The 23,908-nt window shown below is 44.3% G+C and overlaps 2 protein-coding genes across 4 annotated transcripts in view; both read left to right on the forward strand.

Annotated features, from left to right (window-relative positions):
- The window catches only part of LOC135431272 (platelet binding protein GspB), a 35,736-nt gene extending 25,200 nt beyond the window's left edge, over positions 1–10,536 (forward strand). Inside the window, exons 5-9 of one of the 2 annotated variants that reach the window (XM_064686286.1) lie at positions 628–1,321; positions 1,412–1,502; positions 6,427–6,846; positions 6,915–6,999; positions 7,058–10,536. In XM_064686286.1, coding sequence (XP_064542356.1) covers positions 628–1,321; positions 1,412–1,502; positions 6,427–6,846; positions 6,915–6,999; positions 7,058–10,113 — 4,346 coding nt within the window. In that variant the 3' untranslated portion in view covers positions 10,114–10,536. The remainder of the gene's footprint in view (positions 1–627; positions 1,322–1,411; positions 1,503–6,426; positions 6,847–6,914; positions 7,000–7,057) is intronic. The other variant, XM_064686287.1, reaches the window with a different exon arrangement.
- A 2,251-nt stretch (positions 10,537–12,787) lies between these two features.
- Positions 12,788–22,871, forward strand: LOC135431273 (potassium channel subfamily K member 4). Of its 2 annotated transcripts, XM_064686289.1 has the most exons (4): positions 12,788–13,232; positions 15,369–15,466; positions 15,530–15,701; positions 21,642–22,871. In XM_064686289.1, the coding sequence occupies exons 1-4, from the start codon at positions 12,803–12,805 to the stop codon at positions 22,655–22,657; spliced, it is 1,716 nt and encodes a 571-aa protein (XP_064542359.1). In that variant the 5' UTR covers positions 12,788–12,802; the 3' UTR covers positions 22,658–22,871. The 2 variants fall into 2 exon arrangements, with proteins under 2 accessions (XP_064542359.1, XP_064542358.1); XM_064686288.1 differs by lacking the exons at positions 12,788–13,232; positions 15,369–15,466; positions 15,530–15,701 and adding exons at positions 18,383–20,574; positions 20,646–20,803.
- Positions 22,872–23,908: the final 1,037 nt, after the last annotated feature.

Here is a 23,908-nt window from a genome sequence, read left to right on the forward strand (position 1 = left end):
TGTGAAGATATTCAACAATCAATGATATAAATTAAGTTCACAATGGATATGTATGTACCACATATAATTCAGATTTTATAACCTCGGATAACTGTCCGGGCAAGCATATAAAATTGATTACAAAGTTTGTGCAATATCTCGACAAGGTGCTTGAAAGTATTCTTTATTTATTGTTTGACTTTTGATTTGCAATGCCTTAAAACGGTCTAAACTGAACCTCGAACTGGTTCAGTTTGAAATATATGACATTCCAAGGCTTCAACCAAAAACTGGGCTCACGAACCGAACCGAAAGGCAGGGACAGGAACTGAACCAGTTCGAATTAAGTTGGAAATATATGACATTCCAAGGCTTCAACCAAAAACTGGGTTCACGAACCGAACCCAAAGGCAGGGTCCAATGCTTTAAAGCGGTCTGAACTGAGCCAGTTCGAATCAGCAGGGAGTTGGTTCGAACCGTAAACAATTTGTTGAGCTTGCAGCCCTGGTAAAGATTGTGATTGAGCCAGAATGTCAAAGCAAGCTTTACTCCCTGTATTTTGATATGTTTCGGCAGTTGTAAATCGTTTCCCTTTCCCTTTAGAACCAAATTAAGCAATTTGCTTTTACTTTGTTCCTAATCTTGTAGAGCAACAGCATCAGCAGCAGCAGCAGCAGCAAAAGCGACGTCGCTTCCACCCGCTACGCAATTTGCGGCGGATCTTTCGCCGTCGCACCATCAACAGCGCGGAGAGCGCCGTAGCTGCCACCGGACAGGCGCCTGGAGCGGGCTCGTGCAATACGTTGCCGCCGCCGGCGAGCAGTTCAAGTGAGAAGAATCTGCGCAGTGTTGCGCTCTCTGGCTCCGGCTCCACCGGACACTCGGAGACAGTGTCGGCCTCGTCGCCGGCATCGCCGTTAACGCATCAGCAGCTGCACGAGAGCTACCAGACGCAGTCGTTGCCCAAGTCCAAGTCCTACGGAGCACATCGCGATGAACTACTGAGCGTGCTGCTCGGCAAGAAGAGAGCTAGCAAGCAGACGCCGCCCTGCTCGCAGCAACCAGAAGTTCAGACCCAGCCGCATTCCCACTCTGACGCCATGTACCAAACGCAGCGACAGCAGATGGGCGTGGCCGTCTTCCCGGACGCCATGAGCATGAGCCGCAGCTCGTATTTCGCCGAGAAGCGTCTCCATCAGCGCCAGCTGCGCAGCGTGGGCGACTCCTCGCAGGATCTAAACGCCGAGGACAGCGGCGCCGTTGGCGCTGCAGCCGATATGTCCGATAGCCAGCGCAGCCTCAGTGAAGGACGACTGCTCGACGTAGACGTGGACGTGGACGGGTAAGCGACGGCTCTTACACCGGATTTCCTAGCCAAAGCTAATGCTGTCTCTCTCTCTCTCTCTCTCTCTCTTTCGCTTTCTCTTTCCAGCAGCGGTTACACACGTGAAACTCTCTCGCAGTCACATGACAGCGTCTTCTCTGAATCCGCAACTGCCAGCAGCCTTTCCATTGTACTGAAGGTGAGTGGCAATCCATTTAATCGGATCTTGTAAGCCCCGTGTGCTAGTTAAACATAGATTGAATATAATCGCGATCACATGTTGCAGTCCTTGATATCCTTCAGATATTGAACGCTGGCGCTTGATTGACTGACTGAGTGATTGACTGACTGATTAACTGACTGACTGACGGACAGACTGACGGACGGACTGACTAACTGACTGGTTCAATGATTGACTGACTGACTTACTGTCTGACTGATTGATTGACAGAAAAGTATTCGATCTGTTTCAACTCGTTTGAGACGTGTTTTACACTTTTCGCAATATTCACCCAACGTTTGAATGGAAAATTGGGCTATGAACCGAGTCCTTTGGTCTTAAACTTATTATCAAAGCTGACTTAGCGAATCCAGCCCCAAAGAAAGTTGCTGCTTGATGGAAATATTTTGTTTCTCATACAGTCAGCTTTAAACATATTTTCAATGAGCCAAGTTTTAGTTTTCCCAAGCTCGAAAAATGGGATACTTTTCCGAACTTAAAGAATGGAATTAAGTTGAAAAAAAAAACAAACTTAGATCATAAATAAGTATAAAATGAAATTATCTGTAGCAAGATTAAAATTTCTCAGAAACAGATAACTGCCCTGGGAGCAGCTCAATATGACGTTCTAACAAAATAGGCTTTCCGAAAACATTCGAGCATTAAATACTCTTTTCGAGCATTAAATACTCTTTTCGAGCATTAAATACTCTTTTCGAGCATTAAATACTCGGATAGATAAACATGCACAGTTATTTTTGGGCAGCTTGTATCGATCCAAACTTCCGAATCCCTCGCAATTGGCCATGAGTCAGCAGCAAGGGCTTCTCTGCACCCCCCCCCCCCCCCCCTCCCTCCATGCAAGTGGTGTTAAATAACGGTTAACAACCCGGTCGCGAAGGGATGTTGTGTTGGCACCAACAAACAACCGAAGATATATGCGTGCTCCACTTTGACATACGCCCCACAATTCTTGCTGTATTGTTGATTCACGTTGACTGGGAATCATTTCAATTGATTTTAATCAAATTCAATTCACTGTGGATGCAATGTGGAGGCCTAAAGCCTGGGGGCATCAATAAATGTGGTCATTGACTCAGCCTCCATTGTTGGATGTTGCTATCATCTGTTTAAATCTGTGATTTAGGTTGGGCTGCCTTGGGTTGGGCTGCCCCGATTGATTTTGCTGCAACTCCATGAAGGTTGTGCTTGATTCCGGTGAAGATTTAAACCAGCGACCCGCCTTAAGGTTCAAACCATTAATTAAATAGCACTGTTTTTAATTTATAGTTGTATGTATCGTATGTATCAGTAAAGCTCTATTGATCTGCATTTGCTGATTTTTTTAACATTTTCCATTATCTAACACTGGTGTCGACGTCCGCGCCAGTTTTTGACTGCATAATCGCCAGGCTGGTGTGGAAAGAAGAAATGCAGAGGCTGCCCGCCGCACGCGTCGCAGCGCAACTGGAAACCGCAGTCGAGGCCCGTTGTGTGGTTTAGTGCAATAGTCTAATGCACCACCAGCTACCACCAGCTATCGGACTGTTGGTTATGCCTTTGTGGCTTGCAGGAGGGGTGGTTAGGGAGGGGGGAGGCCTTTAGAGCTTGGAGCTGGCCAACAGTTGTTGCAGCGCGTGGCAATGTGTGGCTTCTCCCTTTGCCGGCCGCCCGCCGGCCTCTGTTTCTAATGCTTCTTCAGTTTCTGGCCAAACGAGTTACTGGCCCGAGTCTCTCGGTTGCATTCCCGCCCGCCGGTTACTGCTTCTTGTTATTCCACTTTTTTCCACTTGACTGTCAGTTGGCCGCTGCTTCCCTCTGCCTGAGGCTACACCTCCCCTCCTCTCCCCATCCCCTCCCCTCCCGTCCAGCAGTCCAGCTGGCGGCTTATTTGCCAACCTGGTTAGCAAATAAATCGCATTTCTTTCTGTTTCTATGCTATTGAACTCCTGCTAAGTTTTCCGCTAAATCAGTTTGCTTCGAGTCACTTGGACGTCGACAACGCTTCTCGCTGCTCGCTTCTCGCAGTCGCTGCACCAACTTCCATCGATGGCAACCAGAAAATAGAAATTACAAAAGTGAAAAAGTTCAATATTCGAGTGTGTTTAGTTTTATAATTGTGTGTGAACTGTGCCTCTTCACTAGCTCATTTAATTCGTGGTTTGCTCATTTACTTGAATATATTCGCATGATTTATAAGATGAACGCATTACCAAATCGACAGCTAAAGATGTACTCGAATAGAAAATTCCTATACTGAAAAGAGTTCTTATTGTAATTTGGTATGACGTTTGATGGCAAATGCAAAGGTTGACGCTTCCTGCAAAACCTCAGCTCAAAGTAAAGTGTCTTATCCCAGGCCATGATACGCTTTAACCGGTTTGACAGAGCCTTTGTAGATTGTTAAAATGAAAAAGAAATAGCAAGAAAAAATCTAGTTGACGTCCATAATGGGGAAAACTGAGCGACAACGCAGCTACATTCAATTTTCACTGTGCTGGACACAGGCTGGCGAAGAGATATATGGTAACACGGTAACACGCATTGGAATCAAACGAGGTTGATCAAGACCGAGCAGACACATCAACAGTCGGTCCAATAGAGTGGGAAATGGAGCCGATGGGGAGCTGATGGGGCGCTGATGGGGAGCTGATGGGGAGCTGATGGGGACAACATGCGATGTCATTTCACACGCTTTGCTTTAATTGCCTGCCTGGAGAAGCGAATGGGACGGGGGAACTCGGCCTAAACCTGTTGGCAAGCTGACTGTTCCGACCGACTGTAGGACTTTAGCCGAAAAGTCAATTCGACCCACATTCAGAGCAGCATTTACCATGCGTACATATTTACATATGCGATCCGTAAGTGAGGCATTCAGACTTCCCGTTCGGTCGGCTCGCATTGCATAAATATTTGATTTACATACCTTATTGATTTCCGCGTCCATAATGCGGCAAGTGTGTCATCAGATCTGCATCCCCTTTCACAATTTGTAATTGAAATTTAAAGGAAATTTAAAGGAGGTATTCTCTTTTTTAAGGTGTGTCAACCTTAAGGTTGACACACTTAGGTTGTCCTGTTGTAGGTTTAAGTGAAGGTTTACCTTTTCGTAATACGCTTTGCATAACTGAATAGATGCAGTTGACTGAAGCAGGAAACCAATTTTTCGCCTCCATATGCTTGACAAAAAGTCCGAAATGATTTAATGCGAACATTTTGGCTTGCAGCTTGCCAACTGTTGCGCCTCAAGTAGACGGGCCACACTCAACCACAACTCGTCCCACTCCCGCACAGCTGTCGACGGGCTGTTGTAATCATCGCGCGGGCCAGTTGCATGTTAGGCCAATGGCCACGAGTTGGCCCACTCACCAAGTGTGCCAATAAATCAGCGAATGTGACGAGCCAGCGACTCGCATCAGCTGTGGGTGCAGGTGATCTTTTCGGATGAGGGGCAACTGAAATGCAGGGCGAGCAGGTAGTCGAGACTAGCCGTTAACTGGCTAGATTAAAAACGCTTCAGGTGATGTGACTACCAAGGGGCATTCCTTATACCTGCTTGCAGTTAAACCTAACGACGGGTATATATAGATGCTGTTAGGATATAGTCTTTAATTATCCATAAATCTAAACTTTGTTTAAAGTACAACCTGCCGGAGTGGGGCATTGAACTCTCCCTAATCTATAAATGGCTAACAATTATATTTTGTATGCGTAATGTAATGGATGGACGAGGTCTGTGACCTGCAGCATTTTAGCATTAAATCCTTAGGCTCACACCCGAAAATAGATGCTGTAAGCAGGAATATGCATACTTGAGTGCGGCGACTCCCCACGTCATGCTCCAGAGACGCTGATTAATGAAACTGGAAGAGAAACTGGAAGCATATCCATAAGGAAGCGGCGTCTGCCAGATCTGTATAAATAGAGAAAATTAGATGCGTGTGGAAGAGGGGGAGAGCTTGTTTACCAGCTCGAATTTAATATTGTTGCACGTAGCTGTTCCTTAGATGGGTCCGGGTTGCCAGAGACTACCCTTGAAATGCTCTCCATGCTCAGTGCAAGTGATGACAATAAACAGATTCCCATTGCCTGCCTAGCGCCCAATTATGTTTCGACTAGGTAAAAACTGAGAGATGCCATTTCACAAGCGTTGCATTGTTGTTGCCGCATCTGTCGAGGGTGCCGCATATGCTGCCTGCCCCTGCCTCGAGTCTGCCTTGCCCTGCACCCGGGCATGTCGAGACGTCGGCACAATAATTCAGTTGCACATTGCACTTGGACGCGTTCAGATCGGCTCTGCGGCGCTGTGGAAAGAAAGTGAAATCAGACGGATCGCGTGCTTGCCTCAGCGCAACAACAACAATAGCCCTTATTAGTTAATTATTGCGAGTGTCGAGAAAAAGCTTGCGGTGACACTTGATTTCTTTGGCTGCTCGCTCTGCTCGCTCGAGGCCCCTCATCAATAGATCAAAATGGTAGCCGGAAGTGCGGGCACCCGCAACATCCAAAACAACCCATTCCAGCTTTCGTTTTCGGTAAGATCTCAAGTCAGTCCAACTGATCATGCGTTAATATTCAAGTAGAGCTGAATCGTCGTGTCATATATTCTATGTGAACACTTCTTGAATCGAATAACTAACAGTTGAGCACATAATTGTCATTTGACGCCTCGTCCGCGAGTCGAGGCAGTCGAAATGATTGACTTTAAGCAGAATCCGTTTAAAATGCGACTAACTGGATCATCTGGGGGCGAAAGTCGACTGAGTCGCAGTTGCTTACGCGCTCGCCTAGTGTTCCGCTGGAAGAGCTGGGTAAACCCAAGATAAAGACTTCGCAAAAAAACATTCATTTTTTTTTCAATTTTGCATTTCCAATAATATCCCAAATCACATTCCGATTGCAGGCGGAACTGACAGATGTACTTCGGAAGCGTCGAAACAGGCCTGATGCCTCGGATGAGGATCTGGGTCTACCCCGTAGCCCAGCTTCGCCGCAGCGCCATGCGGGCGCCGGGCAGAGCCGAAAGGCTGCCGGCTACCAGCCACGTAGCGTGGCCCAAGGCCACGAGGTGTCCTCCCTGAGCCTGTTGAGCGTGAACAGCACCGACGGAGAGGACAGTCAAAGCCATAGACAGCACTCGAGTAAATCGATCAGCTCCTCGGAGCAAATAGGCTCGGTCGTATTGCGGGACCATCAGGAGGATGATGTGGACGCGGTTGGCTTGGAGCGACATCGGCTCTCGCATGCCGCTGCCAAACACAAAATGGCCATCAGGCCGGTCAAGAAGAAGGGTCCCACTCGGCAGCATCGAAGAACTCTGGAGGTGGGTCATTTTAGAAGTCATTCAAGTTAACATTGAGAAGCTAAGAAATCGTTTTGATTGTTTTACAGACTTCAATACCCGAGGCCAACGACGAGGAGCTTATGAAGATGAGCCAGACTCAGGCTCTAAATCCCATCTTGAGGGCTGTTAAAGGTAAGCGGGAGCCATAACCATAACTCGTATCCAACTAATGCCTGCTCTTCGCTCGCAGATACCGATCAAAAGACCAAGACGCGCTCTTTACCTCCGGGCAGCAGCCTGGCTGCCACAACCACCGCAACTGCCACGAATCCCACCAGCAACTCTTATATGCGCACCAAGACAATCGAGCATAAGAGCTCAACAATAACAAGCATCAGCAGCAGCAGCAGTGAGAGGACGACGACCTCGTCGCAGCCGTTCGGATTGCGAGCACTCACCTTCAAGGCGGCCAATGCGCTGTTCGATGGACGCGGCGAGTCGTCGACAGATGGCGATGATGTCACCACAGGCACGTCGGACTCGAGCGACCACGGATTCCTGCGTCGCCTAATGCAGCGGAATTCCAAGCGCAGCATTGCCAGGGCCAATGACGGGCTGGAGGATCTGGACACCAGCCAAAACTTGGCCAAAAAGCTGCAGATCTCGACGTCCTGCTTGGAAGCTGCAACGCGTGACCCGGTGCCGCTGCCCAACAAATCGCGCAGCGCAACTTCGCACGAGCAACACATCCAGGAGACGCGCCAGATAATCAAGCGTGAGATCCACAACGAGGGCAAGCACGGCCTCAACGCAATGGTTAGCAACTTTGGCGTCCATCCGCAGCCACCCACCGCCGTGAAGCCGAAGTCTGGGCCCGCAGCTCGCCAGCGCTATTTGCCCAAAGAATTGGGCGCTGCTCTGGACAAGCCGCTGAACCACGACAGCGACATAACCAATCTGCTGTCGAAGAGCTCGCGCGGCAACGATACCTTCCAGTCGACAGCGCTGGTGCGGGAGCAGGCACAGATCAAGACGGAGCCATCGCTGATGTCGCCGACTGGCCACTTTGAGCGCAAGCCCCGGATCGTGGGGCTCAGCGCGTTTCAGCAGAAGCTGTCGCGTTCCAGCGACTCGATGGGCCAGCACTCGAGCTCCTCGAACTCGCTGGAGACCAGCACGGATGAGCCCTCGCCGCTGTACTACGAGGAGAAGCAGCGCAAGACTGTCGAGAAGTCGCGCAGCTTCCGAAACTATCAGGAAGAACGCGACGTTGTGACCGAATCAGCGTCCATGCACAGCAACATGCCTAGTCTGCCGGATCTATCGATTAGCTTCCGTGTGCCGCCCTCCTACTACAAACAGCAGCGATCCCCCCAGTCTCCACGCTCGCCAATGTCACCAGGCGCCAAGTGCGCCTCGTTGGGATTTGAGATTTACGACAACAACAACAAGCAGCTGCAAGCCCGTGCCGAATCCACCGGAAAGTTACAAGGTCTACCGACCAAGGTAGTCTCCACGCAACCGCAACGAAACTCGGCGCAGCTGGTGCCCAACCCAGGTCCTCCTGATCAGAACAACGACCTGATCGCCAAGTCACCGATGGTTAGTGTGCTGCGCAAATCCGGCACGGTTGGCGAGCATCTAGGCCCGGTACAGCAGCAGGCTCCGCAGCGACCAAAGGTCCTTGAACTAAAGCAGCAGGCCACAACCATCGCGATTGGTTCGCCCAACAAGGATGCAGCCACCGCCAGCCCGCTGGCCAAAAGCGCCAAGCTATCCAACAGCCCCCCAAGCACGCCAAGCAAAGGTGGCCAGTCTGTCAGTGGAACGGGTCAGCCGGAGTTTATGAAGATACAGCTGAACCGCGTTGACCAGGCGCGCATTCACAATAAAACCAATCACCTGGTGCTGGCCAAGAACGTGAAGCCAACTGCCTCGCCGGCGGAGCGCAGTCAAAGCAGCGATGATCTGACCATGCGCCGTCTCAGCGGAGAGAGTGCGGCCAGCATACAGATTGTTGAGCGCTCCCAGAAGCCACCAAGTGCCACAAGTCCCTTGCAGACGCACAGTATTAGCCAACCAGCCGAGGTCCTGGCCAAGCAGCAGCGGGCCGTCAGTGCCAACAGCTTGCGATCCAGCTATGTCAGCAGCGGCAGCAGCGGCAGCAGCTGCAGTGGCGGGAGCAGCATCGAGGTGCTCGTCGCTGCCTCGCCTGTGACCACGCCCAACACACCAAAGAGTGGCAGCTCGCGGACCGTGGAGTCGGTGGAGCCAGCCAGCGGCCATGACAAGGCTAGCGTCAATCGCCTTTCGCTGGAGGAGCGCAAGCGGCTGTTCCTCAATGAGGAGAAGTGCCAAGCGGAACGTAAGCTGGCCGAGATGCGCTACGAGCGCAAGAAGTCCATTAATGAGGAGCTGCAGCGCAAGCCGGAGACAACGCCATCGCCTGGCTCAACTGCACCCAGCAGCCCACTCACGCCCTCTGGCCCGGATGCCAACAATGGGCATCCGAGCGCGAATGTTGTAGTGCTTCGCAAGAAATCGTTTCCCAGCGCTAGTGCCAGTGGCAATGGCAACGGCAACTGCAATGGCAATGGCAACGCAATTGAGAAATCTTCCGGGCAGGAGGACGCTACGCCAGAGCTGATGAAAGTATTTGCACGTCGCTCGCTCAAGGTGAAGGACGACGATGTTGTGGCCCTGGCCCAGGTCGCAGTGGCCAACCACAAGAAGATAACTAATGGCAGCCAGAGCGTTGATAGCGACAAGGAGAATCAGTCGAACAGCGAGGAGAAGCTCGACAAGCTGACGGCCAGCAATGAGCCGGCAAAGCACAATGCACAGTCCAACTCTAACTCCAACTCCCACTCCCAAAGCCACGCCCATGCCCATGGCCATTCTCACGCCCAGCCCAGCACCAACAATCGCAGCTCTGTGGCTGATTTCCGAAATCTCAACAATAATGTTCAGCCTGCCCAGCAGAAGTTGTCCAATCTGCCGCCCATAAAGGTCACCAATGCGCGCAATGCCACAGTTCATAACAACAACAAAAGCAACAACAACAACAACAACAGCGCGAAGCCGACCAACGAGCGCTACTCACTGCAGCTGAAACCGGCAACAGCAACAGCACCAACAGTTGCAGCCACAACAGCAACAGCTGCCGATGCAGCAGCAACAGCAACATCGGAGCCAGGTGCCACGCCCACAAAGCAAGTTGAGCGATCCGCAACAGTGGGAGAGTTCAAGGGTATCCATCAGCGGCGGGCAGAGTGGGAGCAGCGTGTGAAAGAGGCGCTCAAGTAGACGCTGTTATTCGAAACTGTTAACTTACATATTTGACACAGTGCTGTTAACTAACAGAATTGACATAGTACTGTACCTGCTCTGTTTTCGTAGTGCTTTAGTCTAGTGATGCTCTCTAGTGTAATTGATTCCGAACCCGAAGTTAACAACAAATCCCTAACATAATTACAAAAAAGAAAAAACAAAACAAAAAAAGAGAAACAAAAACAAAAAAATATATATATTAATGAGTAAATATATATAACTAACTTGTGGGCGTATCTATGGGCTGTTTGAGGCCCATCCAAAGAAACGAGTTGCGTCTTCGATCGATCTTCAAAATGATTAGTTTATGGCTTAACAGTATCATAGTTTGAGTTTAATTTGTGTTTGTGCAAGTCAAAATCTTATAAAATAATAAAAACTACAACACTAAAATAATAACTTGTAAGGACTGTGAGTAAACTTTACAAATAATAATAATTCTTTTATGATATTCGATACATTTGATTTGTTGTAAAATTGATATTCTTTCTAATGTAAGCGACCGAATACTTATATAGACAAACCTATGCTAGACAACTCTGAGCTTTCGAACAGGAACAGTTTTCATAACTCTTATATATACTTATCTATAGCAGCATTTAATCAATTATTTTCATAGCAACATTTATTGTAATTGCGAATTGTTGTTGGGATCTGTATGAGACGAGTTGTTCATGTAAACTGTTCAAGTTTGTGAAAATTACATATACATATATTTATGACATATTCATCGCATATATATACATATATACTTGTTTACGATACATAATTCTTACTTACAAGTTTCAGATATATATGCATACAATAAATTTTAATTAACCTGTACGCTCGCGTGGCAATATTCCAACATATACAATAAAAAAAGAAAAACACTTGAATGTTAACCAAACCGAAAAATGATCTGTTTAACTTATTAAGTAAGTTTCTAAGAATCGATCAAGGATCTCTTGGGCGTGTCCAGCTTGATTCTAAGAAGGACGTGGAGACGTCTTTAGCTTATATTTTTTACCCAACACACGAGAAGCCTCTTACTAAATAAGGACACAACGACTTGATAATCATTAATATGCTTTATTGGGTCGTAGAGTATATTACAAAATAAATAAGAGCCTAGCGCCGAACTGCGCCTGTGCTTCTTCCATTAGCCGGTAATTATACTTAGTTTATTCTTTATTTTATTTATTTATTAATAGTAGGCCAAAACGAGAGTTATAACAGATTATAAAAATTAAATGCCAAAAGTGCTTCTTCCTTTAGCCGGAAATAATGCTTAATTTAGTCTTGAATAACTTCGGTGCTTACAATCGTTTTGAAATGAAATGTGGTCATTATTAGAATGTGATATGTATATAAACGCATAAGTATTTTTTTATTTTTGCTAGAACAGTGGATAGTTATCCAAAAGGTTTCATAATCTAGATCTATGCGACAGTCTAGTTATTTTTGGCGTTTCTAACTCTACAGATTTTTATACTCTAGAACCTATTAAGAAAATCGATTATTATCGATTTTGGTAAAAATTTGAAGTGTGCAGCTCTTATAGTTTCTGAGATCAAGGACATAACTAAATCACAAATCGGCTATTTATGCAGAACGAGATTATGTACCATATAAACTTTACGGGCCTCCTTTTTTTGCCCACTTTCAATATCCAAAAAACGTACGAATCACACATTGTTTAAAAACTGTTTGCGAGCTGTTATTACAGTTTTCATAATATTTTCGTATGACTGCATAAAATGCCTTGATGTCTTATCGGATTGCAAAAAGTATTGGACATGGACAACGACGCCAAGTTGCAGTGCGTTCAATGATTTTGGCATTCGACTCGGTTGATTCTGGTTGGTAGAATATTTATTTATTTTGTTTTTTTTTTTTTAAAGAAAGAACGCAAAATATTTCGAAAAAAAAATTGGAATTCATTAGTGTCAAGCGTTGAATAAATGCGAAAACATTTGTATAAATAACAATTTGTAGTTGCCTTATATATTATGTATGTATAATCTATGTATGTATGTATGTATATAGTATGTATATACATATGGTAGGCAGTATTTACGCATTAGGTTCTGGGAATTATTTAAATAATATAAAAATGATTCATCGAGACTTGGCTTCAGTTAACTTAACAATTATAATTGTCTACCATTCGAACCGAACTCGTGTACCCAAGTTTCTTTTGCCAACTCTTGGGTAGCCTGGTAACTTGGCTTAATCCGTCTTCTGCGTGTTCGCTGCTGTCAAGAACTGACGATAGCCAACATCATTAGGAGATCGGTCATCGGGCATTAGCTGCCTCTGCCCTGCTCGAGCCACCAGCTCAGCGAGAGTCGTCGCGTCAAAAGACCAGCAACATGGTCGAATGGTCGACTGGTCGAATGGTGACCTCATGGATGCCGATGTCGTCACAGTGCTCGCTCGTGCACATTGCCGAAACGAGATTCGCGGCGGGCAGAGCAGAGCGACAATAATGTTGTGAATACGCTTGCCTTAGTTTGAGTCTAAATCAAGAACGAGGCGGACGGAAGCGATCCGCAGCAGAAGCGTACGGCGCCAAAGATCGCGACGCGGTTGAAGTGGACGTGGTGGCAAAAACTTGTGCTTATAGAATTAAAAATAATACAAGTATATAGAATATAGATAGAAATATAGATCAAGATTCAAGATGCAGAACCCAACTCCAACTCCCAGCACGCCGCCGCCTTCGCGTCGCTCGAATAGGCCGCCGCGCATCAATATCCATAACATATACAACAATTACGGCGGCTCGGCAATGGGTGTCGGGTCATCCATGCCGCCCAGTGCACAGCCCCAGCCGCCATTCACCTCACAGACAAACTACACGGGCACTGGCAACCAGGGTCCCTATTGGCCGCCAGTGGCCAATCCATTTGGAGCTGGCAACTTTATGACAAAAGGCTACGAGGGCTTCCTTGATCTCACCAAGTCGGGCATGAGCTTCGGCGAGAAGTTCACCTTTGCCATGTACAACAAGTTCAGCAAGTGGTCCAGACAATGGTTCACCCACATGTTCCTCTTGATAGTCCTGGCCCTCTATAGCGTTGGCGGCGCCGTGCTCTTTCGCACTGTCGAAGGTAAGTGGAGGGCGAAAGGAGAAATTGTAGCTTTAGGAGAATGTGTAGCTAACCCGTATCCGATTTTCGATAGATCAATAGAGCAATATAATTTAGCAGCTATCCGTGGATGAGGCACGGCACTCGCGCCCGTCCGTATAAACAATCTTGCAGATGATTTGTTTGCTTATCAAGCACTTCGGCAATTGTTTTGAGAACAGTTGAACCCAACCAAAGGCTAAATACACAAATACCATATACCTGCACAGCATCATGTTGGCTCGTTAAATGCTTTTCCGATCGAATTCGATGTCTTCTGACAATACACAGCACAATTTAGTCAAAGAAGCGGCTGATCGTATGGAGAATAAATCAATGAATCACAGCAAATGGCCCCCAGGCATAAACAATCGACAGTCGACAAGGAAGATGATTAATTTGAACAGCAGCAGCTCAGCTAATTGCAGCTGACGATTGGAAAATGGAAACTGCTTTCGAAATTACATTTAATCAATTTACACTTGGACATGTGCTTAACACACGTTCCGGTGCTGGTGCAGGCCTTTCTAAGCTTTTTCATACCCTTGCCGCGGGTGATATGCTATTTTCATTTAATGTGTAACCCATAGAAGAAGACTTCTCCGAACCCCATAAAGTATCTATCTAAGTGTAGATCAGCATCAACAATCGAGTTGATATAGCCAAGACTTTCAAACATACAGAATCCTCTCAGCATCGGGCTTTCATCATATGTGATATAGCTGCCATAGGAACAATCGGTCGAATAGTCGTTTCCTCTATGCCAACATATTCTGTTTTCCAAGATATTTTCAAAAAAACTCGGCATTTATGAGCTTCACTCACATATCTGCAAAGGTTTAATTTCTACAAAGGGTATTCAATCTTCGGCGTGCTGAAGATATCCACACTTTCTCGTTTTCTCTCAAATTTAAATTCGCTTAACTCTGGCTTTACTGATTAGTAGAAGAACCTTTCCGCCGCTTGCAATTTAATCAGTCGAAAAGAGTCTTATATGTGGGCTGGTGACTCTAAGACTGTAACGCCTAAGCAGTGACTTACAAACTGTAGCATGTAAACATTAAATGTCGTTAAAGATCTTTAAAGAAGAATAATTCTAACTAACTTGGAGATTCTAGCTGTAAAACAACGACTGCAAGTCAGCAAATCTTGAGAGAGTTTTAGATATCTTTGTGTGAGCTTTGATCCTCAGTCAGTCAGACAGGAGAAACTTGTTTATATAAGTATATATATATAAAGATATATAGATTAATAATTTAACGTAATTAATTATAGACATTATAAGCGAAAAGTATCTTATTTAAATAAGAAACCTAATGATGAAAATGATTTACTTTGTCAAAGCAATTAATACTTAAATTTAAAAATAATTAAATTCTACGAGCTGCACTCATTTTATGTGCATTTTATAAAAAGGGTAATATAACTTTATCATGAATTTAATTAAGCATTTTATAAGGGATTACCGACTTCGTACAAGATATTTAATGTATTCTTGATCAGCTTTGTCAGCCGACTCGATATATATTCAACCGATTAAGTAATTTTCGTCGGTTTATCTGTCAGTTTCTATGCAAACTAGTTGCACTATGAAAAACAAATTTGTTTATATAACTTTGCATAAAAGCGGATCAAACAATTTGGAAATCGAAATATAAAACGAAAGTCTGTTGATGTTCAAGAATTGCATCAAAAAATACTTTTCGTAAGACTAACCCTTTCAACAAATTGAATTAAAAAAAAAAAAATAAAACAAATTAATTTTATTAATATTTATTTATTATATTTCCATTAAAAAACATGCATAGAAATCACTTTAGTTTAGCGTGAGCAGCCAAAACGTCAATTATTTGATTCAAATTCCAATTTCGAAACTCGTTCAAAAATAAACAAAAACGTTGCAGTCGGATGCACACGACTGTGCAATACTCTAGACGCCGTGTGAAAACAGCTTTTCAATTTTAACCCTAACAACTTTGACTAGGAGCTATGTAAATACATATATGTTCAATATTTGATTGGATCTTTAAGGGAATTCCGCAAAAGTCAATATACCTTATGTTCGTAAAGCAAATCAAGCACATGTAATTTATAACTGGGAACTTATCTCCTTAACAGTTCGGCCCGCTGCCCTAGAAATAAAGAACCTGCAATATCAACAAAAAATGTTCTTCAAAGAACTGCGAGATCTGACGGAAAATCCAGCTGCACGTACGGTAGGTAAAAAAAATAGCTCTAAAGATATTACGACAGCTAAAAATGATAATCGATTTCGATAGTTGCCCGACACGGTTTTTGACAGCGACGTGCTTCGGATAATGAATGATCATAAGGAAATTGTTGAGACTCTGCTGAGGTCCGGCTTGACGCAGGAGGAGGATGCGATCAAAAAGAATCCGTGGTCCTTCTGGAATGCCATGGTCTACAGCTGCACCATTTACACGACAATCGGTGAGTTTCGAATTTAGATATTTGCCCCGACCCGAACAAATTGTTCATATAAGAAACGCCGGACAAATGAAATTATCAATTTGTCACGAATTTTATATTTAGTCACACAAATATATATATCTGCTGTAAATACTTATTTTAAAGAACTTGTCAACATTTTCTTGAAAAGTATGTGACACAAAAAAATGGAAATAGTTTCCGATGTTTTTCTTTTGCTGGCGAAAGTACCTCGCATATGTGTGTGTGTGCGTGTGTGTGTGTTATTTATATAGAACAGAAAAAAACGAAACATTTGCATGCGAGATAATATATGATTATATATGTATATATATATATATATATATAAATACACTTAGGTTCGTGTGTGCGCAGACGAATATTAAGTTGTCTAAAATTTTTGGAAAATTGTCATCGTTCTTAATAAAAGATTTTAAAAGCAAATTTAGCAACAGACAAACAGAAGAAATTCTCACGAATTGCTTTCACTTAATCAAATCTATTTTGACGTCCGTCTTTTGTTAAATATCCAAAGTCAAGTCCTCACCTGAAGGGCATGAAGATATGTTAACAATTATTGAGCATGATCAAATATGAATTTAATTCCTGAATAAAAAGCCCGATCAATCAAAATAAACATAGGCAGGCGTTTATTGCGAACTAGACCCGTCATCAACTGGAAAGCATTACGCATACGCCACGTGTGTTGTTGGTGGAGCACGTCTATCAAGTGTGTGCCAATTTAAGCACACACACACACACACACACACACACAGCTGAAGTATGTGGCCGAATTGATTGGACATGGGATTCTTGTGGAAATCCATTCGGCGGAATGTGGTGCCAAAATATTTACGTACGCTTTAGCTGGGCTGGCGTCACACAAATGTTGATCGCGAATATCGAAAAGGAATTATAATTGAATTTTCATTCGAATTTTCCATTCACAGACTTAGTACGCAGGCAATTCAGTATGCCTTCAGATTGAGTGTGATTTTATTTAATTTAAACAAAACATTTATGAGCCACAAGTCACGAACAGCAGAGCAAGCGGAAGGCGGAAGGCGGAAGGAAATATCAATTGAGAGCGTTAATAAAAATACAAGACTTATTTGAAAACAAAAAAGAAAAAGGGCCCCAATTAAACTTCGCAATATATATATTTAAATCTTATTATTATCTTATTTGAAACGAATTTGACATTTTTGATCTATTCGTGGCTAACAGATAAAAATGCATTTAAAGCTCACCCTTTCAGTAATTTGTTGTTTAAAGAGTTCCTTTTAAATCCTGATACGGAGTCGATATCCTTTTTATATTCTTATAGAGGGTATTATAATTTAGAAGAATCAACAGCGAAGTCAAGATATCTTGACCAAAGTTGACATTGACGAGCTTTACTATAATCCCAACATACAAACAAAAACTGATCAACATCGGACTCCTATATCAAATATCTCTATGGGAAAAACCGCTCGAAAATAAGTTCGTTTTTTTCCAAGATGTCACGACCGAATTCAGCAATTACATATTCTCTATTTTCCTAACGTATTCCTATTTTGTAATCATAGGATAAAAATTTCTTTGTAATATATGCCTAAAAAAACAAAAATAGCTTAATAGCTCAGATATATGAAGTTCATTTGCCAGTATAATTCTATTATCTTTCTTAGTGGTCACGCTATCAAGCTGAACTCATCTACCGAAGGCTATACAATTAGTTACAGGGTATTCCGCTTAAGAATATGAATACCCGACGTAACCCTGTTACCTGTAAATAAATAGCTCTATGGAATGTAGGATAGATCAATATATATTATCAGGCAAATATAACATCTTGCATCGTTTTATATTATCCTTGCCATGTTTTGAACATTCCTTAAGGACAAAAATCTGTGGCAATGATATATTTTGAGTTATACTATACCTGAGTAATCAAAAAAAAACTTTAAAACTGAAAATTACTTTTTGAAAATAAAATACAATAAAACTCAAACAATAAATAATTAGGTGTAATTATTATAATCGAGCTTATAATTGATATGCTTCCTGTAAATTACAGATACTTGATGACAACATCAAAACAATTATATAAATTAAAGATTTTTTAAAAAGAAGCAATAACTTGTTTTTGCTATAAGCTTGAGTTTGCAATAGAAAATCTTAGAATATCTCATTCGGCTTTTCATACTGGAAATAATTATCAAAAAATTAATAATTATAATTAAATAATTGACAATTTATTATAAATTTAAATAATTAAAAATATCACCTGTGATGTTATACTAATTCATATTTATATATTAAATTTAAATGCGTTCTGTGAAGCACATTTTGACGGCAACAGATGACGAGAGCTTTTCGAGCTTTTCAACAGTCGTGGCAAGAAAATTGTGCACAGCCTGAACACGCGTTTGCTGTTCCAAATGTTGACTATGCAAATCGCTGCTGCTTAAATAAGCTAGACAACATATAATTAAATAAGAAGTAAAGATTTTCGATTGCGAAATTAACAGTTATATGGAAATCGAACAGTGGTGGACACGAGCATAGAAACCGACAGCGACCTGTAGAGGGAAAAACAGCTGTTCGGTTTTGATAAGTATTTTTCAAAAAATGTATACAACATTTTTGAATATTTTCGTGCGGAGCAGTTGAAAACCAGACGACGTCGCAGCGAGCAGTGAATACGATAAAAGCGCGACGTGCTCTCGAATACATTTATTTATTTCAGAATATATATATCTGAAATATAAATATACTTAAGTGTATATATAAATACATATATATATATATATGATAAGTGGAGTGAACAGAAATATGAAAGTCTGAATATGATTGTGAATTATGTAGATTGAGATATTGGGACGATATAGGAGCCGCCCCTCTTATTACATTTTCCACGCCTGGTCGAGCGCTATAAAAAGAAATTGCACGCGAAAGTGATATAATTACGTATAGAAATAATTTTCCATTTGGGCAATTGAAATACAAATATGAACGTGTGTTAAAAATAGAGCCAATGAGCTGAAGAGAGATAGAGTGAGATAGAGAGAGAGAGAGAGAGAGTGAGAGAGAGAGAGACGAACGTTAAAGTAAACTCTGAGAATAAGCACAATTTATGCGCCATGGAAAATGCGGGGAATCAGGGAGCTGGGACATCTTCCAGGCAGATGCGACACCGCCGCCGCGTGGCCCGCAGTCAGCGTGAGCAGACGCCAGACGCCAGCAGGACGCACTCAGAGCACCAACGGGAGGATCCTGATGAGGCAGCGTCGGCACAGCACGTGTCCATGCAGATTCGTCCGCCCGCCGGCGTAATGTCCGCCCACGAGAGCAAAATCTTGCGAAGACGGGACAAGAACTTCGCGGGCGTCGCAGCGCGCAGCCAGAGTCAGCCGCGGGAGGCCGAGAAACTGAGCATTCCCGATGCCCAACAGCTGATCAAGCACCAGCGCAGCCTGTCCTCGCCGCGGCACAAGGACGAGTCCAGCGAGAGCGAGCTGACGGGCAGCTCGCAGTCGCAGGCACAGTACACGGCTCAGCAGAGGCGGGGCGACGATACGCTCAGCCGGCTGGAGCAGAATATGCTGCGCTTCGAGGAGGAGCGACGGCGCTTCGAGACGGAGAAGCGGCTGTTCGAGCGCGAGAGGAGGGAGCACAAGGTGCGTCATCGCCAGCAGCTGGACCACGAGGAGCGCAAACGGCTGCTGCAAAACTACCGCAAGATCAGCGACGGCTTCCAGCTGCCGCAGGATGAGGAGGAGCGCCGCCGACTGGTGCAGAGCCTGCGCCTGCAGCGCCACGAGGCGCCTTCGGTGCGTTTGCGCAATCGCAGCAGCGCCTACGAGGAGTCGTCCACTCAGTTCAGTTCCTCCGATGCGGACACGACCGAGGAGAAGCACTCCAAAGTCAAGAAGGCAACTCCACCGCTGCAAGGCTATGTAGCTGTGCCCATTCGTGGAGCACCACCCCCGCCGCCGCCGCCGACCAATCGTCACTCGGTCAGTCGCAACAATTCCTTGTCGCCGGTGCGTCCCCAGAGGCGCTCCAAGACGCCCGAGCAGCGACAGGCAGTGGCAGAGGCAGAGGCAGAGCAATCCAGCCGCAAATCGGAATATGTGGAGGTTGGCGAGTCTGCGGTCGAGCAGCCCGTCAAGGTGAAGCTCAGTGAGGAGGAGCAGCGCACGGAGCTGCGCAGAGCCTATGTGGAGGCAGCCGAAAGAGCGGCAGCTGCGGAGGCGGCGCTGATCAAAAGTCTGGGCACCTCCTCGGTGGACAAAGTGAGGCGCAGCAACAGCCTAAAGGTGCCCGAAATGGAGCAGGCTGTCAAGCCGGAAGCCAAGCGCAGCTCAAGCCTGGAGCGACCAGTGAGGGCAAAGCGCACAGCCAGCCTGGAGCGGCCGCAGAAACAGGAGCCACAGCCCGTGGATGCAGTGCCTCAGACACTGGACACCGAAACGGAAGTGTATCCAACTTGCACGGAAATTGAGAAACCCTCACTCCTAAAGCGGCTGGGCAACCTTTTTAGGGGCAAACAGCGTGTCGGGGCAACAAGATCTGTGATCCCATTGGAAAGATCAGACCCAGGTGAAATAAATAGCTTCATGTCGAGGGCATTTCTGGTGCGCCTGCGCTTGGAGGCAGTCCACGAGTGGCGGCGCCTCAAGCTCGACTATCCCGTGCGCATGGTCGAGATGCGACGGTTGCGGAACGAGTGCGTGGCCCACATCATATTGCTGATCCTGCTGCTCGGCTTTGGCGGACTGCTGTTCCGCTACACGGAGGGCATGTCGGAGGACATCTACAAGTGCGAGGTGCGCAAGGTGAAGCGAGACTTCATCGACAATCTGTGGGCAGTCAGTCACAACATGAGGTAGTTTATTGTCATCTGTCAACCGAGTTGAGTGGAGTTTTGATTTTGAATACTTTCACCCGTTTTGCCAGAGAGGATGACTGGAAGTCCTTGGCGCGCCAGAAGCTGCGCAATTTCGAGGATGAGCTCAACACGCTGGCAGAGCTCGGTCTGCGCCGATATCCAGGGCAAAAGTCATTCAACTTTGTCAACTGCTTCATATATTGTTGGACCGTCATCACAACCATAGGTAAAACCCAAAGGGAACTCGATCGATAATTCGGAAGTCCATCGATTATTCGGACCAACTGTGGCTTTAAATCTAGGATTTTCTTTGTTTCCTTAGATCTGATGTTCTACTTGTTATTTCTTTCGTTATAAAACTGTTTTTCCTGACTAACAAAATGACAATTGCTATACTTGCGTGTTTGGAAAGCTTCCATCCATAAGTGTGGAAAATCGGTGGATACTCGGTGGATGTCATATGACTTTCTTCCGATCCGGCTTAAGAGAACATATTTAAGATAATTCATTTCAAATATGTTTCACACTTTTCGGGAAATCCACCTTACTGGCTAAAAAGTTCAATATATACGACTTTTTGATGCCTAACATGCGATTCGGCTTGAAAGAAGATCTTTATGATAATTAATTGCAAATATGTTTCACGCTTTTCGCAAAATCCACGTGACTGGGCTAAAAGTTAAAAATGAGCTTAACAGTTTAAAGCTGTTAAAAATTTAAAGCAAATGAAACTCCTTTCTCACCAAATTTTTTATTTTAAAAACATTATTTACCAATTTCTGAGTGACATTCAGGGATAATGGTAGAACGTGCATATTTATCTATTTGTTCATATTTTCCATTTAGTTAAAATGACTGGCCCGGGCAATGCCGGGTAGTGTTGCTAGTAATCTTTATTAAAAAATATAATATTATTATATATATATTTTTTTTTACATTTTATTTATTTACACTCCGTCTTAAGACAATAGTATAATATATAGGAAGTAATCTTTTTTTCTCCTAAATACAATTATTCATCGATTGCATGACGAGATTAATCGATTTACTGTCTCATCCTCAAGGTTACGGTCACATAACACCGAAGACAACTGTGGGAAGGTCGTTGACTATCATCTATGCCATCATTGGCATTCCGATGTTCCTGATTGTGCTGGCGGATTTGGGCAAACTGTTCACGCGCTGTGTCAAGTTCCTGTGGGCGTATGTGAGGCGCGTCTACTACACTCGCTCCTGTCGCCAAATCCGGAAGCAGCAGCAGGTGCGGGATGCCATGACCGGATTTAACACGGTCTACGACATGGCTATCCGGCGGCCCAGCATGTTCTTCGGCATGTCTGACGCGCCGGCCGAAGCGGAATCGCAGGCGGACGGCGATGCTGAGGCTGGCAAGTCGCTGGGCACCTCGCACCCGGAGACGCCGACATCTCCGTATCCCGAAACCTACGAGGTGGACGACGAGTTCAATTTGCCAGTTTCGGTGGCCACCATGTTGCTCATTGCCTACATCCTGTTGGGCAGCGTTGGCTACACATTCATTGAGACGAGCTGGTCTTTTTTGGACGCCTTCTACTTTGTGTTCATCTCGATGTCCACGATTGGCTTTGGCGACCTGGTGCCGGGCAATCCGTTCTACGTGATGGTCAGCATGATCTACCTAATATTTGGCCTCGCCCTGACATCCATGTTCATCAACGTGGTGCAGATAAAGCTGAGCGATCACTTCAAGCGCGCCAGCGCCAAGGTCGGCGCCACCATCGGCATGGGCATGGCCAGCGAGTTTGGCGACGAGTTCGGCTCCCAGGTGAAGACCCCATCGGAGCTGGCTTCGGTGCACGGCTCGCGCCTGGGTCCCATTGAGGAGGATGGTCGCGAGACGCCGGCCAACGGAGCGGCTGCCTCCAGTGCTAGCCCGGTGCCGCCACCGCTGACATCGATATTGCGCGCGCCACGCCCCCTATCGCCAGCCTATATCACAAGGGAAAGCCCGCCTCCATTGATGCCCAAGCGCCAATTGGATGCCCAACAGCAGCCGACACCGTCCGAGAGCGAAACGAAGAAAAAGTACAGATTCTTCTAGGATATCTCATATATTTTCATTTCACTTTATTCATCGAACTTGAAGCTCAATGAAATTGGGAGTCTCTACACCTGAAAAATACTTATAGGCAAACTGAAAATGACAAGAAAACTGCAAATGAATTTATGCTTGACATGATATGGATCCATTTATTTGTTTACCAAATAAATAATTAAGTTATTCTTACTTATAATAAACAAAAATAAAACATGAATTTACATTTGATTTCATTTGCTTTTAGTAATTGTTCTGCAGTTTTGTAATATATATATTATTATTTATATTATTTATTCAACAAATCTAAGCCAGATTGGTTGAATCCTAACAGTTATTGAATCTGTTATAATTACCTGTTGTTTTTTTAAACAGATTTTTATTCAGTTTTATTCAGTAAAAGTCCGGCTAACAGATTAGCACCTGATTCATATAGATATATCTAAAATGTCTTAAACAAATTGGGATTCACCAATGTTCCTATGCTCCGTAAATATATAAAAAATTATAATAAATCAATATCAATTCGTTATAAGTATCATATAGCTGTCAAAGGAACGGCCATGTGATAATCCTTTAAAAGAATTTTTTCATACTTTTCTTCATTTTTTAGCCCAAAATTTCGATATTAATGTAGCTAAAAGTAATAATAGTTCCGTATTAAGTACTAAAATCGGTAAAGCTTTACTAAAACTATAGAAGAGGCTCAGTTTAAAAAGGCTTAAAAGTCCGCTAAACTTGGAAAATTCATTTTAAAAGTTTACCTCAATCTCCCAAAAAAAGTAAGATCTTAAGTATATTATTTTATAAAAAAAAGAATGAAAAAAAATATGAAATTTGTATTTTTCTATTTTATTTTGACCGGAAGTAAAATCTTTCCAAACAGCATACGTTCAATTTGGGAGTATCAGATAAAGTATCAGTATAAATTCTGATACAAATTCATACCATTCAAATTATACTTCCTCGGAGACCAGAACATTTTCTCAATACCCTGTAGTATGCAAATACTTGGAAGTTCAAAGTCTACGCTCGGGATACGTAAATGGGTAATCCTGTACGACTCGAAATCTAGACGTTTATGGTGCGCAAATGTTCAAATGCAGCCCAAGTGAAGTAACCAGCTTTTATACTATGAAAGCCATGATTATAGCCATCAGACACTTACTTTACATGCATATATATGCGAAATGTTATACATATGCACGTACATGCATTCACACATACAAATTCCACACTTCCCTCGAACGTTGAATG

Source organism: Drosophila montana, unplaced genomic scaffold (genome assembly GCF_035044405.1).
Source record: "Drosophila montana isolate Dmon_TW-CO22-7 unplaced genomic scaffold, ASM3504440v1 contig_3200_1, whole genome shotgun sequence".
Classification (NCBI taxonomy): Eukaryota; Metazoa; Arthropoda; class Insecta; order Diptera; family Drosophilidae; genus Drosophila; species Drosophila montana.

What these genes read in the sequence shown, in the direction of transcription:
- LOC135431273 (XM_064686288.1), top strand. Translation starts at nt 18,827, where the DNA reads ATGGAAAATGCGGGGAATCAGGGAGCTGGGACATCTTCCAGGCAGATG. An exon ending in GCAGTCAGTCACAACATGAG is followed by an intron (nt 20,575 to 20,645) that starts GTAGTTTATTGT and finishes CCGTTTTGCCAG; the next exon opens with AGAGGATGACTGGAAGTCCT. An exon ending in GACCGTCATCACAACCATAG is followed by an intron (nt 20,804 to 21,641) that starts GTAAAACCCAAA and finishes CTCATCCTCAAG; the next exon opens with GTTACGGTCACATAACACCG.